This window comes from Vanellus vanellus (genome assembly GCF_965231255.1).
Source record: "Vanellus vanellus genome assembly, chromosome: 14".
Lineage (NCBI taxonomy): Eukaryota > Metazoa > Chordata > Aves > Charadriiformes > Charadriidae > Vanellus > Vanellus vanellus.
In genome coordinates this window covers 14,511,889-14,527,712 of record NC_138919.1, presented here as the reverse complement: position 1 = coordinate 14,527,712, position 15,824 = coordinate 14,511,889, and the positions used below count along the sequence as shown (strand labels likewise).

General features: G+C 41.6%; 1 protein-coding gene across 1 annotated transcript in view; it reads right to left on the bottom strand.

Moving 5' to 3' along the window:
- The window catches only part of TOM1L2 (target of myb1 like 2 membrane trafficking protein), a gene marked incomplete at its 5' end in the record, with an annotated part of 53,262 nt that extends 37,504 nt beyond the window's left edge, over nucleotides 1-15,758 (bottom strand). Inside the window, one exon of the mRNA XM_082490357.1 lies at nucleotides 15,707-15,758. Within this exon, the coding sequence (XP_082346483.1) occupies nucleotides 15,707-15,758 (52 nt within the window). The remainder of the gene's footprint in view (nucleotides 1-15,706) is intronic.
- Nucleotides 15,759-15,824: the final 66 nt, after the last annotated feature.

Below are 15,824 nucleotides of genomic sequence, written 5' to 3'. Positions count from 1 at the left end.
CTGCCAATGCAGACAGCCTGAAGATTTTCATTAGGATTGCAACAGTTGAAGTCTGTATGCTATTTAACTCACGTGCCATATGCGTGTTTATGTAGCTGAGATGGAATAACTCACTGCTGGAAGCACTGAGAACATCTACTCTAGCTGAATGGTGACAGCAGGCACGACCAGGGTAAAAATCTCCCCAAAAGGTTTATCTATAAGCACCAATAAGTGACGGCTGCTGCATAAAGTTCTTGGAAGAAAAGGCAAAAGTGAAAGTTAAACATTGCAGTAGCTACAAATCGCATTAAATGAAAACAGGACAACCGCGCTGTTTTCTGTCTGAATACCAGAATCATGTGAATGAACACATCTTTGTGTTTAGAGAAATCACAGTTTTCTGTCTTGGGACTTCTCCAGATGTTGCTTTGTAGACTTTTGATTCATACGTTTGGGAAGAATTATACACAAAAAAACACCTTCTGTTTATGAAAGAAGCATGCACACCAATGCACCATATTAGAGAGATCCAAAAGCAAGAAAGTTCCGATTCCAAATTTCTCCCCTTCCCTCCAATAGCGTTTGGTGTTCAAGCAGCATAAAACATCTTTTTTTTTTTTCTTGTAAGTTCAGAAGATCTCCGTTCTTAGATCTTTCTCTTGCCTCTGAACAGTCCACCTGCCTAGCAGCTGTGCTCCAAGACTGAAATTAGCAAATCAAACAGTCAGATGTGTTATATTTCACTCTGCATAATATGTGACAGAGAACAGAAGAAGTCACAGTACTGGCAGCCATCCTAATGGTCCCCCTTGCTTCAGCTTGGTGGAGCGCTCTCATAAACAAGGGCTATCAGCTGAGGTCAAATGCAAAATGCTTTTATAGAATGGACGAAGGTCTTTCAGGGAAAAAGAAAAGAGTTTTGCAAGGCAATGCAGAACACACAAGATAGCCCACAAGGGAAGAGAAGCTATTGAAGGAGATGATAACATCTCTCCTCTGAGCTGTAGCGTATAGAATTGTTTTGCTTTAAAGCACCATTACGTTTTGTGACTGCAGTTGTCTCTCTCGGATTCAACAAATCATCGACTTGCATGGCACCGTCAATAAGACCTGGGGAAAGACCCTACAGAGGCCACAGGAAACATACTTCAGCTGTCCAAGCAAAATGAAGATAAGACTAAAGATCCTCAGCATTCACATGGCTGCTGAGTTCAAGACATCTCACTTGGAAGACAGAGACACACTAGAATAACACACTTGGATACTCCTGGACCTAACAGTCTATTCCTGCTTCCTCTACATTTGCTTTTAGAAAGACAGTCATGGACAATCAGACATTATGGCAACCAACAGGAGGCTTTTTCCTTTTTAGCAAAACGCTGCTATTAAAAAATAAATGTGACTCATTCAAAATTCAAGATCAAAATTCAACTTTGAAGTGACTTACTCATAAAACCCTGCCAGTTTCTTTGTTAGAAAGCACAGCTCCAATCGCATTTTTCAATTAGCCACCTCACTGCTCCAAGTCCTTTTTCTACATTCCTTATTTCACACTGCTCTGAAAATGCTGAGCTTCACACTTCCAAAGAAAAAGCCAGTCAGCTAGAACAAACGGGCTCAATCTGAACTGCAAGGCATTACAGGAAAACGTGATTTGGGTTGTACTGCTGCAGCACTGGTCATCCACTTTGACCGTTGTGGTTTTTCAATTGATTTTAGCTTGCATCAAAACTCTTTGGGATGAAGTCATCTATCCTCCACTCATTGTTTTGCCAAAGTTTCTGGGGCTGAATAAATGAATAATCATAATTTATAATGACTGCAGAGTCTACATTAAAATAAAATAACAAGAGAAGCTGTGGAAGTGCACATGTGCAATCAAAATGACTATTTAGTTCAAATGCTGTTTGAAGGCACAGCGGCAAACTGGGAACTGTCATTTTCTCCAATTAACTTTCACGTTTTCTTCTTTTTGAAGCTGCCGCCCAAATGCCAAGCTTCTTCAAACCTGCTTTCCACATCACGCTTACCTGCAATCATGAATATGTAATACGCAATTACTGTGCCTTTTTAAGGACCACATGGTATTCACAGTTATGCTACAATATTCCTGTGATTTAGATATGCTACAGAAAAGACATCGCCCAACGTCTCCCACAAATTCAGCCTCTCAGGAGCAGGAAACTACAGCTAATTAACAGAGCATAGCTGCGCAGCAGTTTCAGAAGTAGAGCAAGGTGAATGGATTAATACGTATTAAACAAATATTAACAGCTGTATAACAAAGAAAATTTTTCTTTCATACTCAGATCAGAGCTTCACCTGAACAAGAAGAAAACCAAAACAGAAAACCTCATAATAATATCAGAGTAGGTGAGAGAGCGTTATCAGCCTGACTCAATTTCATTTATCGCATCCTGTAGGTCTCAATGCATTTCCAGTTCATAAAACCCGAGTGACCATCCAGTACCGTGCTATTGTATTGTACAGAAATGGCCTGACAGGGTAACTAGTCCAGGCAGTTTCTGTACTCAGATATCATTCATCTCAGGCACAAATGATGGTTTAGTCATAGTCCTTAAAAGCCTTGGAATCTGGATCCCAAGCAGAACAGTGTGTTTCTATACAATAAAGACTTTTGTTATGAATCTTCTCCCTGAAGTTCCCCCATCAGCAGAAATTGTTGCTGCTGACAGCATGCTCCACTGAATGACATGTGTATGTAAGTTGCTCTCTTTCAAAACAGATGGCAGAAAGAGACTACTGCTTCTTTAAAACAAAGTGAAATCCCTTTGACTTCTTCATTCTACACAGCTTTAAATACAAAACACAAAAAACTGCCTTCCTCCCACATACTTTACACTCATTAAAGCTAACCGGTTGACCCATGTACCGTAAATAGCTGTCCTTCAGAGCTAGGTCATATGGCAGCAGCTCCCAGCTCATCAAGCCATTTGCATGATTCAGAGGCACTTTTCCCTAAAACCGAGCCTGCACTGCACGTTTCTTCACCTCTTTCAGCGGTGACCTTGGCCACGTTCCCATCTTGCTGCAAACCCACAATATTCAAAATACGGTGCTACTTTGCAATTGACAAACAAGGACCTGCTCACGTCACAAATCAATACGCTAAAGCCTTCAATCAGGAATGTCAAAGCTATTTTAAAATATACGTCCTGTATTAATGGATTTTAATGGATTCGAATGGAGATGTTTACCGTGTGATTTACTGTAGGGGAGTGACAAATCAATGTTCCTTTATGACATGTCACATCTCATGACAGACTGTCCCCCCGTACTGTTGTATTGGTGGAAATGATGGCTCGCCACTTCGCAAACATCTGTGATCTATTAGGCAACGCTTCCAGTAGTCTAATATTATCACACTCTGAGTGTCCATCTTTCTTCTTTAGATGAGAGGCACAAAAGCACAAATTAAAACCTTCTGGGTGACAAAACGTTCTTCCTCGGATTTGCCTTTCTGAATTAGACCGCGACTGCTGTGACTTGTCCATATGACTCTCTATGGGAGAATTTATCAGCACAGCGTTTTTTTAACAGGTCACTGTGTTGGGATGGTTACCAAATCTCCTCTTCCTTTCCTCATGGTAAGGCAGCTGGTGCTGTATACCAAATCACACTGAGATTTAGTCATTTCCATAGGCAGAACTTGGATTGTACCCTACTACTTGCCAAAGAGTTTTTATATTGTTTTTATTTCTCCAAGAAACTTGGATGACTGGGTGGGACTACCTTGTTGCTTAATTAGGGCTACCAGTTCCTTAAATGAGAATCTCAGGTATTGAAACGCTGACATACTGTATAAATAATACCTGTTCACCAACACTAGAAATACAAAATTTCTTAATAGCCGAGTCTTTGGCTCTCCTTACCAAAAAAAAAATAAAAAACAAACCAAAACCAAAACCAAACCAGATTAAGAAACTAGCCAAAGAAGCTGAAAAAATAGTCTTTTCCAAACACCCCTTAGTCGCTGAGAAGCTTTTCTCACCGGAAAGACAACTCACAACAGACAGCCCCAATATTCCGAAAAAAGCTCTTAAACAACTATCTAATACATATACATGAATTTGTCCTAATGCAAAAAAAAAAATGCAAAAAAAAGAAGGGAGACTCCATTAATTTTATCAGCCTGAACTTACAAATCTGAGAAGGGGCAGCTGAAAGTAGTGATTTATTTCTCAACTTCCTTGTTAACAAATATGCCTAAAGGCTCTATTATAGTGGGGTTTTATTTATAAGAGTCACACAAAACACTGGTATGACAGTTCCTTAAATAAAGTGTTGCAAATTGCTTTTTAAAACATTCCCCCCAAAATGCAAAAAAACAATACCACAATACAAAGGAGAAAAATGCATTTGACCAGTAATATACTACCAGGAGGTGAGAGAAAGAGAGTGGAATATTCTATGCATCCAGATGCAGTTTTACCACCCAGAAGTGCAGGCAGAGCGGTATTACAATTCGATATGCCAGCTGCACAAAACGTTGCAAGCACCATCAACCGCAAGAAGGTGTCCTGATCTGTGACTAGCTGCCCCATTCAGGACTTCACTGGCACCCAGTAATTACAGGTGAGACTGAAAAAATGTCTTTATGAAAAGTTATGGATGATCAGTGTGTCAGTGAGCTATATTTGAAATCTATCAGCTCTTGATGGCTAATTTTGTACTACATGAGTAAAGCAAGTTCTAATAACTCACTTGGGACTTCACTCCAGTACTTACAAGCTACGTGCTTTTCATATTCATAAAACAAAACTAATTGCCTTTCATGGATGAATGTTCTAAGAATTTTTAATCCACATCAGCTGCAAACTCTAAAAATCCATCCCCATATATTTAAAACTCCCCCTCCCACCCACTCACTTGTAACATGTTTGCTGCAAACAAACTATAAGGCAAAGATAATCCGTCAGGCTCCTACATTAGTATTATTTATATTATTTTTTTACGAGTTACTCCTAAAGTCAATTGCCCACATTCTCACAAGCTCAAAATAAACTGAAAACACTAATTACATTTAGTGAGGGAACAAAAGTCAAAATCTTTCATTCCTACAAAAAAAAGCAGTTACAAACAAGTTTACTCCTTAGCTGCAGCATGCTACAGCAGATTTTTAAGAAAACATTCATACACGATAATTAAAATGTGTTATGAATGAAATGAAACAACTCTTGCAGCGGACTATTTCACATGCATGTTCCCACACCCAGTTCTCCCATATATCTACAACTACGGAGGTGAGAGCTGTGTCCTCTGGAAAATGACGATTATCCCACACGTAAAGCAAACTAGACAGTGAGGCGTCTGCAGCTTCTGAAGGCTGACAGCTCACGTTTTCTAGTGTGAAATGCTTCGGTTTGCTTTTCAATTTTGCAGCCTTCGCTCACACTGCTCTACAAGATGACAGCAGGCCTGTATGAGAGGCAGCTAGCTCTGATCCCATTCAAATTTTCCAATATCGCCGCAGCTTGAAGATCAGTGTCTGGAATACACCAAGTGTTTTTGCCATGGGAAGAGGGGAGAGCTGGCTCCTGTTCCGCTAAGTAACAGCAATCACTTTTGCCAATGCTGGTGTCATTGAAGGGCTCTATTGCCAGCTGCCCATTCCAACAATCCGAGCTCACTATGCGTGCAAAAGCTTAGTGGCTAAACACTTCCAAATGATCTTCTCAGGAAACCTGAGTGCAAATTAGGCAACAATAATAACAATATATATGTGTGCAATTCCGTCTTGTGCGGGCTGAGAAATGCATATTTCTTGGTGTCTCTAATAACCCTATTAAAAATTCTGCTCTGTTTCTACAGCCCTCTTTCTCATGTGTCACTGCTGTAAGAAAGCCTGAAAAAGACTGATAAACAGAAAATGTAAATACCGTAAGTTTAGATCAAGTATGCAAATGCCTATTTCCGAGACTGTCATTTTAATTTTCCCGTAAGTCCCCATTCACCAGCTTGTGTCGCCTAGTCATACGACTTTGTAAATTCTTCAGGACAGGAACTGTCCCAATGCATTTCACATTCCACTGCAATCGCCTATATTACATGATACTATCAGTGTCGTAAAATTAAAACCAATGTAAATGTATCAGAGGACTGCAGCATACTTTTGGAAAATAACTATATTGGTCCTTGGACAGTTAAAATTCTAACCAGATCTTAAGCACAGCTTACAAACAGTTTGGCTTATTTAACATATGGAGCAGGGAAGCAAATCCTAGCAAATGTAAAAGGCTGATCTAGTGCATTCTGAAAACTGCAGAGGATGGATGGGAAGGTAACTTTCTCCAGTGTGAACATACATGATCTTCTGGAATCTACAGAGAACCACCTCTCCGGTCCTTGCTCCTTACAGCTCGTTAATCAACAACACAGGAGATGTCACAGGATACTGAATAACAAATACAAAACCTACTGAAGCCTCTTTGGCAGTATGATACTGATATAGGTTAGTGTCACTGCTCCTGCTTGGCAAAGCAGTGAGTACCAGCAAAGGCACTAGCCTGGCCCCGTTTGCTGGTGGGCAGCTGAATGACTGAGTTTCACCAGCTCCGGCTGAGGTTAGCCTCTCCTGGGCAATCCCTTATGTTTCTGGGTGAACCAAGATTTTCTCAACTCCTTTTGGGTTTTATGTTCATGTACACTGTGCACGTCCTTCCTCTGAGCCAAGCAGCAGCTTCCTAAGCAACCAACAACAGTATAATGATGCCTTTTATGAAAGAGTGCCCTTTAGAGGTGTAAAGCTTGCCTTAGTGAGGCTGCACCATTTCATCTCTCTCCTGGTGATCATCAACGGCCTGGAGATGATTCTGCAAGCCAGCATGCAAACTAAGGTTTGCTTTAAGGGATGCTACATGTGAAATACCTCATTAGCTGCAGCAAGACTCAAGGCCAATAGTCTCTTGGTTGGAAGAGGGATTTTTCATTACTCGCTGGCTATGCCAAATCTGTGGCATAGATGGGAATTTTAAAGGCAGTTTTAATTATAGTAGGTAAAACCCACACATGATCAAGCTGCAGTGTCAGAAAACCACCAGAACTGAACACTGACCCATTTGGGTTGTTTGCTGAACTTTAATCACTTTCCAAGTCTGACAGCTGCTCAAACTTAATTGCTCATTATGCTTGTAAATAAAAACTGATCTCACTCTCTGATTAGCCAACCATCTTATAGTTGCCATAACAACTTCTTGTCTAATAAGTGATTTCAGATTTACCATTATTTGTACTAGCAGAAAATTTCACAAAGGTCTGAGATCGCTCTTTTCACTAAAATACCCTTCTAATTAGAAGAACCGAAAATCAGCACAGAAAGGGCAGCTCAAAGATAATGAAAAAACAAGCTATTTACTACAACAGCTTAAACACGAGATAAAGGTACCCCAAAACCAAATATATGCCAGATCCTGCTTAACCCCTGCCTTTCACTATCAATCATCTTATTATCATACCTATACCCCATAACAACTGCTCAGAAAAATACTAGACAGCGTGCAGGTAATCACGGGTCACAACGTGGAGACCGATTTCAAGATTCACTCCAGGTGAAATATTCCAATAAAGTTTGCATATTTTTCTCTCCCAAGCTTAAATTAAGAACCAATTAACTGGTTACATTCCTTAATACTCTATTAACTGATAGGAGCGCTTTTTGGTGAACACTGAGGAGTTCAGATTCTTGACAGCTTCATATGAAAGAGGGAAAAGCATTTGTATTGAGCCCAAAAGATGTCCATTGCGTCAACTGCAATGAAGGATGTTTTGGAAGGAAGAGCTACAATTTAATATCTCATCTCTGGACAACCTCAGTCAAAAAATTACTTCAGGCTTGACTTTTTGGACAGAATTACTAATTGCAGAGGTCTGGAAACAAATATCTCTATTTAGTAAGTATTTGGTCATCACAGCTTAGTAAAATACCTCTATCAAGACATACAGATGTATTTGGTAGTCTGAGAAGACAAAGTGAGGGAGGAGCTATGAAATACCGCTAGCCTGTAGGCCTAGTATAGCATAAAGACTCTCCAAAATTTGCTGGCAAAGCTGCTCAAGCTTGCAATTTATTCAATCTGCTCAAGGTAGCTTTTTGTGTGTGTAGGCAAAGAAGGACGCCCTTTTCCAAAAGGAAAATAGATGCAGAAAGCTATAATTGAGACAAAACTAAAGTTAAAAAAAAAAAAAAAGTCAGGAAATACCAGATTTTAAAAAGGGACTTTTTCTGCATTTACTCAGCTATGCAAGAAATGTGAATTTTTTGTTATTTGGATCAAATATGAAGCTGGTCACACTTCTTGCAGTACATGGATCCCACAAAAATACAGAGGATACAACATGTCCAAGTTAAAAATATCCTCAACATTCCTGATCACATTTGGGATGTAAGAAAGTCTTTCTTGCCTTACGAACAAGAAACTGATGCTCTGCAAAGTTCTTGGGGTTCAAACACAGTTTATAACACCAATCTGTGCCTTCACTTTGTGTACTTTTTCTTTGATCCGAATTTTAACAAAGCATTTCTTCCCAAAGTAATCTAACACCGAAGGCTTCTGAAGACCTGCTGGGGAGCAGACCAGCTTACTCTCAAAGAATAAGCATGCTTATGAACTAACCAAACTATTCAACAGGTTTCTTCTGAATATCTTCTCATTTTTGAGTCTCCTGATGCTCTCTGAGACTACGCTACAAACACTGAGCTGCCAAAGGCTTTCTGTGAACTGAGAGATACAGAAGCAGAGGTAAATAGTCTATATATAGCTGTGCCAGGAATTACCCAAACAAAGACAAAGTATATACATACATGGAATTTTTTTTGTTCCCTAATCCTTGATTTTGAAATGAGTTACTACATTATGGGGCCTACCTTATAACTCCGGCAGGTACAGAACAATCGTAGAGAGTATATTTAAATAATGCCAATAATGGACTGTCTGAATTTATCTGCATCTCCCTTTCTTGAGCAACGGGAAGAGTACCTACAGATTGGAAGATCTGGCTCTGTGAGTTATGTAAAGACACGTTTACCTGTAGCAAAGGACCTGCTCCTAAGGGAAGAGAGAGCAGGCTGTAGCAAAGCCTTTAGACCAGCATCTTTTGTGCTCAAGAATCATCAGTTTTAAAAGAGCCCTTTCCCACTGACGGTAACTGAAACAAATGAGCCAAACAATGGTGAACTGTCAGCAGACTGACTAAGCAAATACTGAAGATAAGGCCTATCTATTCTAGATAGGATTTTTATACTCAGCAACAAGTTTCTTTCATGTAGTAACCTAGTAATTCCCCAGGTGGATTCAAATGAGAAAACTGAAAACTAGTTCGTGGTGATCTGGGCAGACTCATCATATGGGGGAAAACCCATGTTACTCAGGCTGGCCTTTTGGGTCACTCCCTAACTTCTCAGGGCTCCTACAACGCTTCTCTCTCACATGTTCTGCAAACATTTATGCTTTTTATCACCGATACATTGCACAGATTTTTAAACCAAAACACAAAGTGTACTATTATTTATCCAGAGTAAAATACAAGATATCAGACAAGGAAAGACATTGCTAGGCCAACCCTGAGGAGCACCAGCCCTGCAGGTACTATGCAGTGTCCTTCCCCACGAAGGATTATCTCACCGAAATTTCTGCAACAACTGCTGTGGTTCCTCCACTAACCATTATCACTGAGGTCACTACCAGATGCCTTGATCACCTTCAAAGAGTGCTTAATTAAAAATGCAATGGAGTTTACGAAATCAAAGGGAAGTCTGACTACTTTAAAACTGTTTTTTTTTTAAAAATTCAACTAAGGAAAACACACAATACTTCATTTTTTGGTGAAAATTGGTTTGGAAGGGTCTGTGGGGATTTTCCAACTATGTTTTTAGTTAAGCATATTTTAAATATGCAGTTTAGAAAATCTGCTGAGTACATGAACAGAGCAGTATCAAACTGGGAACGAGCTGTCCTCACACTGCAACCTCTCACATATAGATTTATATTAGAAGCATATGGAATATACATTTAAGCGTACTGTGCTGGAAGAGATAAAACTGCATTACTCAAAAATACATGCTATACCGCCTTCATGAACTACAATCTGCTTTTGTGCCTATAAAATAAATCCAGTCTTAGAAACCTAGTATTAAATAGTATTATACTAATTATCCAGCTTCACACATGTACGTAGTTTCTCCAAGTTGCCAGATTCATGACTCAGTATTTATTTGCTCCTGTAAAAGCAAAGATATCCATTTTCATATTTCATGGAGATTTTCCTTACAACATAATCCATTGTCATGAAGTGAAAGCAGATCCAAATAATCTTATAAAACTAAAAGCACTTTATCAGACGTTTTTTTTGCATGACTAGCACAATTCTTTATGAACAGTTCGGGGCTGGATTTTTAACAACTGACCAGCTACAGCAGTACCTATAAAAGTACTTAAACTCTGAGGAGAGTACTTCTTGTGCCCTCTTCATTGCAGGCAAAGACAAAATTAATTTTTTGATACAGCATATGCTGTGGGCATCTGATAGCGAGAAAAGTTACTATCTTGTACTGAGAAAAGTCTCCCTTAGAACAGTGCACAATACTGCAGTGGTTATGGGTAAATGCAGAGGACTTTTTATTTTATTATAATGCATTGAATGAAAAGAGAGATGATTCAGACCCCAACGGCATGCTGCAAACATGTAATTTTATTGGTACCAGATCCTAAGGTTATGGTGTGCACTTTAAACACTGACTTCTGGCATTGGGAAAAGGTTTGTCTTTAAAAACGTTTTTTCAATACAGCACAGCAAAGCAGTAAGTTTACTCCAAAGGGATATTAGGAAAATTGTGTATGTGGACAAGAAAGCCTGGGTTAATTCCTCCTGCAGAATTACCATGGGCTGCTCACTGTAATACATCTCTCTATTCTTGCATGTAGCTATCAACTCATTTATTGAGGAACCTTTTTTTTTTCTAAGACTCAGAAAAATCTTAAGACCTTTCTTCAGATTTCTTATATCTTAAGTGCTTCTATATGGAATGAAAAAAAAGAGGGGGGAACAAAACAGCAGCTCTGGAAAAAGACTCTGTCCACCATATATTATCAATTTAATAGCCTTGAATGGAAACTGCAAGTGCTTTGATAAAAATCAATTGAAAAGCTGTCTGCCTCACTGTTGCTTCAATAAAGTGCCTCTGTATCTTTTGCTGAAACCCTGTTTTTGTAGCCTCCTTAAACAATACTCTGTATTAAATCATCACACTGTGCCTCCTCTGAAAACAGACTCCAAGGCAAGTGCCCAGACCAGCACCCCTCATTCAAACCTCCCTTCATCAACAGGGACCAGGGATGTAAACCAGCATCGTTTGATCAACACCCGCACCCCCAGTTATACAGGACACCTTAATTTCTACTGTATTGTTAAAAATTAACTTTCAGGTCTCTATGTTTAGCTCAGGTGCTGGACCTCTCCCCTGGAGGTCTTTGGCTTCGAGTCAAGCAGACTTCAGGCTGTGGCAAGAACGGCTGACTTCAACAGTACACGCATCCCTGACCAGAGCCCTTACCAAAATAGACCTCGACGCTCCCGTCCATCACCCCATGAGGAGCCCATTTCACACATCACTGCCCCAACTCAGCCCTTCGCACCTGAGGGAGCCGGGGTGAGGGGGCAACAGCAAGATTTCGTTTGGATTCAAACAAATAAACACTCTTCTGAAGCCTTTGCAAAGTCTCCAGAGTAAGAAAAAAAATACTACAAAATGTTAACTGGTTTTACTGTGTTCTCACGTGTAAGCCATATGGCCTATATCAAATAAGCAGAATGAGCAAAAACCAGTCACCAGTACTCCACATTCTTGTAATTCAATCAGCTTTGATCATCTAAGATGTTTTCGATAACCTACAGTAAGGGTATTTGTTCTAATAACCTTGAATAGAATGGTGACACTTTAAAGATGGCTCCCTTGAACAAAGAAAGATAAAAACACAATTTATGGCAGGATGTTGAATCTCAAGGCAAATTCCTGCTACTGTAAATTGCAGCTTTTTCCCCAGGTCAACCCCTCTCCCTATAGCAAGCAGTCTGTCTTTGCCGTTTTACTACACATCTTTCTGTATTTCTCCGTACTGATCAGGAGTACTCTTCAAAATAGTCTTCCTCTAAGGGTCTAATCTATTGTATTTACAGTATGAACAGGAAAAAATAAACAGTTCAGCGGTAAGAACCAGGCCAACACCCAATGCCACAAAGGATCTTGTCAGCCCCAACATACCCAGCAGCCTGTGAAACCCATGGCACCCAATTCCACCCTCTGGACTCTTCAGCTTTCCACCCCTCCAACTTTCACAAAGACCTTCTCCAGGGCTGGTGGCATGGTCACCCTTCAGCTGGCCAGAGCTGCGCAGCACAAGCTGTCAGTGCGAGCTTGTGTACCCCTGGGCTCCTTATCCAGCATCGCCGACAGCTGCTGGATTCACCAGGCGCCAAGCACCATTTAAAAACACCAGAAGCACACCAGCCGCAACACACAGCCCCTGCTCAGGGATCTTCCTGAGGAGGCTTTCTAGGAAGCACTGACCACCAACAAAAGCAACACTGTGAAGGAACCATGAAGACTTCTTCTAAGTCCTGTGGGAAGCTGAAAAGCATCGTTCGCTCACAAAGCCTTTGGGAAGTAATGGATTCTGCTACACAATCCTGGATGAGATTTTTAGCTTACGTGTAAAATGATGCCATTACCTACCTCTCCCTTCACTGCAACCTCCAGGTGAAAAGCAATATGGATTGAGCAAAATGGATTTTAATTTCAGGAACCTCCTCAGCACACCACAGCAGCTGACTGCCTTCCATACAACAGCTCTGTTGAAACCCACCCCCTCTGCTCAGGAGAGGAAGTTGCTAGAGACATAAGGACAGTTCAGTGTCCACGTGTCAATCAAAGTATTAAAGAAAAATTAAGTGAGGTTTGTAATTAGTGGCCATGGTGATGGCTCATACAGTTTCTGTTATGCCACCACTGGAAACTAAATAGAGGCTACCATATAAGCCAGTCAAAAAAAACAGGTAGCTTTCAGCGATGAGGAACCTGGCTGCCATTTAAACTGGCACTTTAGATGCAGGAGACTCTATCCATCTCCATTACAAATCCTCTGAGCTCATCCTAGCATTACTTTCCCACATTAAGCAAAAGAGTTAACATAAAAAGCCTGTCTAGCTTCAGACATTATCCAGATAAAGAGAAGGAGAAAAGAGAAAATCCCTTGTATTACCACTCTCAGCTCTCCCCAAACCTTCTCTGACATCTTTGTTCTTTCAGACCTGGCATTTATCTGAAGACATTGTCTAGCCCTAATTAAATCTTCATGTGAACCACTGCTACTTCCTGGCAGAGAACATGCATTCTTGGTGTGCTGATGGACCTCCATAATTTTCTGCACTTCTCCCTTATGGTGAGTGTTAGGCCTTGCTTGAAAACATCACAACTGTGTTCAACACAATATGTTTAAACAGAAATACAAAATCCTTCAGTTTCTTTTGAAGAATGAAGAGAAACATAAGTGAAAATTATATTCCACAAGCTCATTGAAAAAAAACTGTGGAAACACTGGGCAAATAGCACCGTCTGAGAACAAGGCATGCTTTTGTTTTACTGTTGTCTCAGAGAGGGATAACTGGCAGTGACAGGAGAAGCAGAAAAAAATTTCTTCCAAAATAAAATCTGCAGCTATCTCTTCCTCCTGGGAAATAAAAAAAACCCACATTCTTAAAAGTGCAACTGAATTTTGCATTAAGGGAAGTTGCATTATAAGCCCCTCACGCACACCTAACCTTATCTGACGAAAGCAGCTCCTTCAGAGCTTTGTGTTTGAAGCCTCTAAGTTGGCAGCAACTGCTCATTCAAAGAGAACAAGGGGACGTAAGCGCTATGAAAATCTTTGCACTCCAGAGTTAGAACAGCAGAAGGCTAGAAAAGCAGATTTTACTTCTAACCCCAACAATTCTTAAGTCTTAAGGAAACCCCTTTAAACCACTTACTGATGCTAAAAGAAACTAAATAGATGAGAAATTATTGCCTTCCCTTAACAACGCTCATTGTAGAAGGCCTGTCCAAGCAGCAAAGCAGCCAGCTGTCCTAGCAGATGTGGTCAGATGGCCAAACACAAAAAAGAAAATTCACTTTAAAATCATGTTTAACTTTCACTGTTCTCGTTATTATCCTCCAGCTCTCGGCACTTCTCTCCCTAAGCAGAAGAAATAAACACCCCAGATGGCTAAAGAAAAACAGCGAGCTATACATATGTTCCCTATAGTCTGACAAAGCAAGAGTCCAGCCATCTTCAAACTACAGTGCGAGACTTATCCATATAAAGGCCTTTTACCTCTACAAGGAAATTTCTCCACACATGTGGGTGAGGAGACTACTATAAAAGAACTTCTGGGGTTTGAGGCCATGACCAGGTACTCTGCAAAATTTTTCCACTTTAATTTCCAAGGACACAAATCTTCCATCATTCCATAAATTAATGTAGAATAGCTGTAGACTAGACTATACATGGCTATACATTATACTATATATAACCCCTAAATCAGGCACTAGAATTACTGCTGCTTATGAATCAAATCAAGGAAACTAAGAGTGTGGTTTCACTGGAGAGGGATGCTAGAGCAAATGCATTCAGCTGAACATTGCCTTGGCTTCTGGGACCATATACCATGGTCCCCGCACTGCAGGAACCTGAGCCAGTCTGTTGTTCTTTCCCACCGCAATGTGAGAGATCTTGTATTTCTTCAGGGCCTAAGAGAACAAAGCGGAAGGCAACGACAGCCCACCCAACCGTGGGCAAGTTATCAAACTCTGTAGAAGTGGTGCCCAGGCTTTCTCCTGCGGCTCTGGCAACCCAGACTGAAACCAGACTTGCCACAGTTGAGAGTGAACACTTCTATGGGAAGGAGAGAGTAGACACAGCAACCCAGACAGGCCTTGGCTAGCCGCACAGTGAAAGCACGCTCAAAATAACCTGTCTAATGTCACCAAAGCATTAGCAAAACCACAATTCAAGCTCCGGGCTGAAAATGGAGCACGTACTTGTATCTCTAAACCATGTCACCCTCCCTGCATATGCACAGTCCAGGGAGGTTTCAACACTTTGGAAAAAAGGTAGCTGAATGACAGGGCTCCTCTGTAACAAGGTGCGGACATGCAGGAAAAGGAGCGAGGGGATGCAACAACTTTCCTTCATCCATCAACCATCTTGAAGTCACTCCTTCCCCAAGGCAAACAGCTTGCCTGAGGCCACCACTACCCCCACAGAGCCCTGCACAACCCAGACTAACCCGCAAAGACCTCCACTAAGGCCTACAGCACCCACCAACCCTGAAAGGCCCCCACCACCTCCAGAGCCCCCACCAACCCCGAGATCCCCGCTACCCCGAGTCCCTCCCACACCTCCAGAGCCCTCCACTAGCCCCCACAGACGCCTCATCGCCTCCAGACCCCACCATTAACACCCAGAGACCCCCCCACAACCTCCAAAGACCTCCATTAAACCCCACAGCCCCTCGCTGGCTCCAGAGCCCCTCGCGGACCCTCACAGACCCCTCCACCGCACCTCACCGACCCCCAGAGCCCCCCGCTGCCTGGAGCCACCCACTCCCACCAGAGGCCCCGCTGGCTCTCCTGGTCCCCCCGGGGCCCGCTGCAGCCTCCGGGCCGCCTTACCGAGGCTCTGCCCCACCGGGGTGCTGAACGGGTTCCCTAGCAGAAACTCCATCTTGGGATGACAACAAACAGCGGCCCGGCGGCCCCCCCCCCCCTCCCCCACCCCGCCCTGACTGGC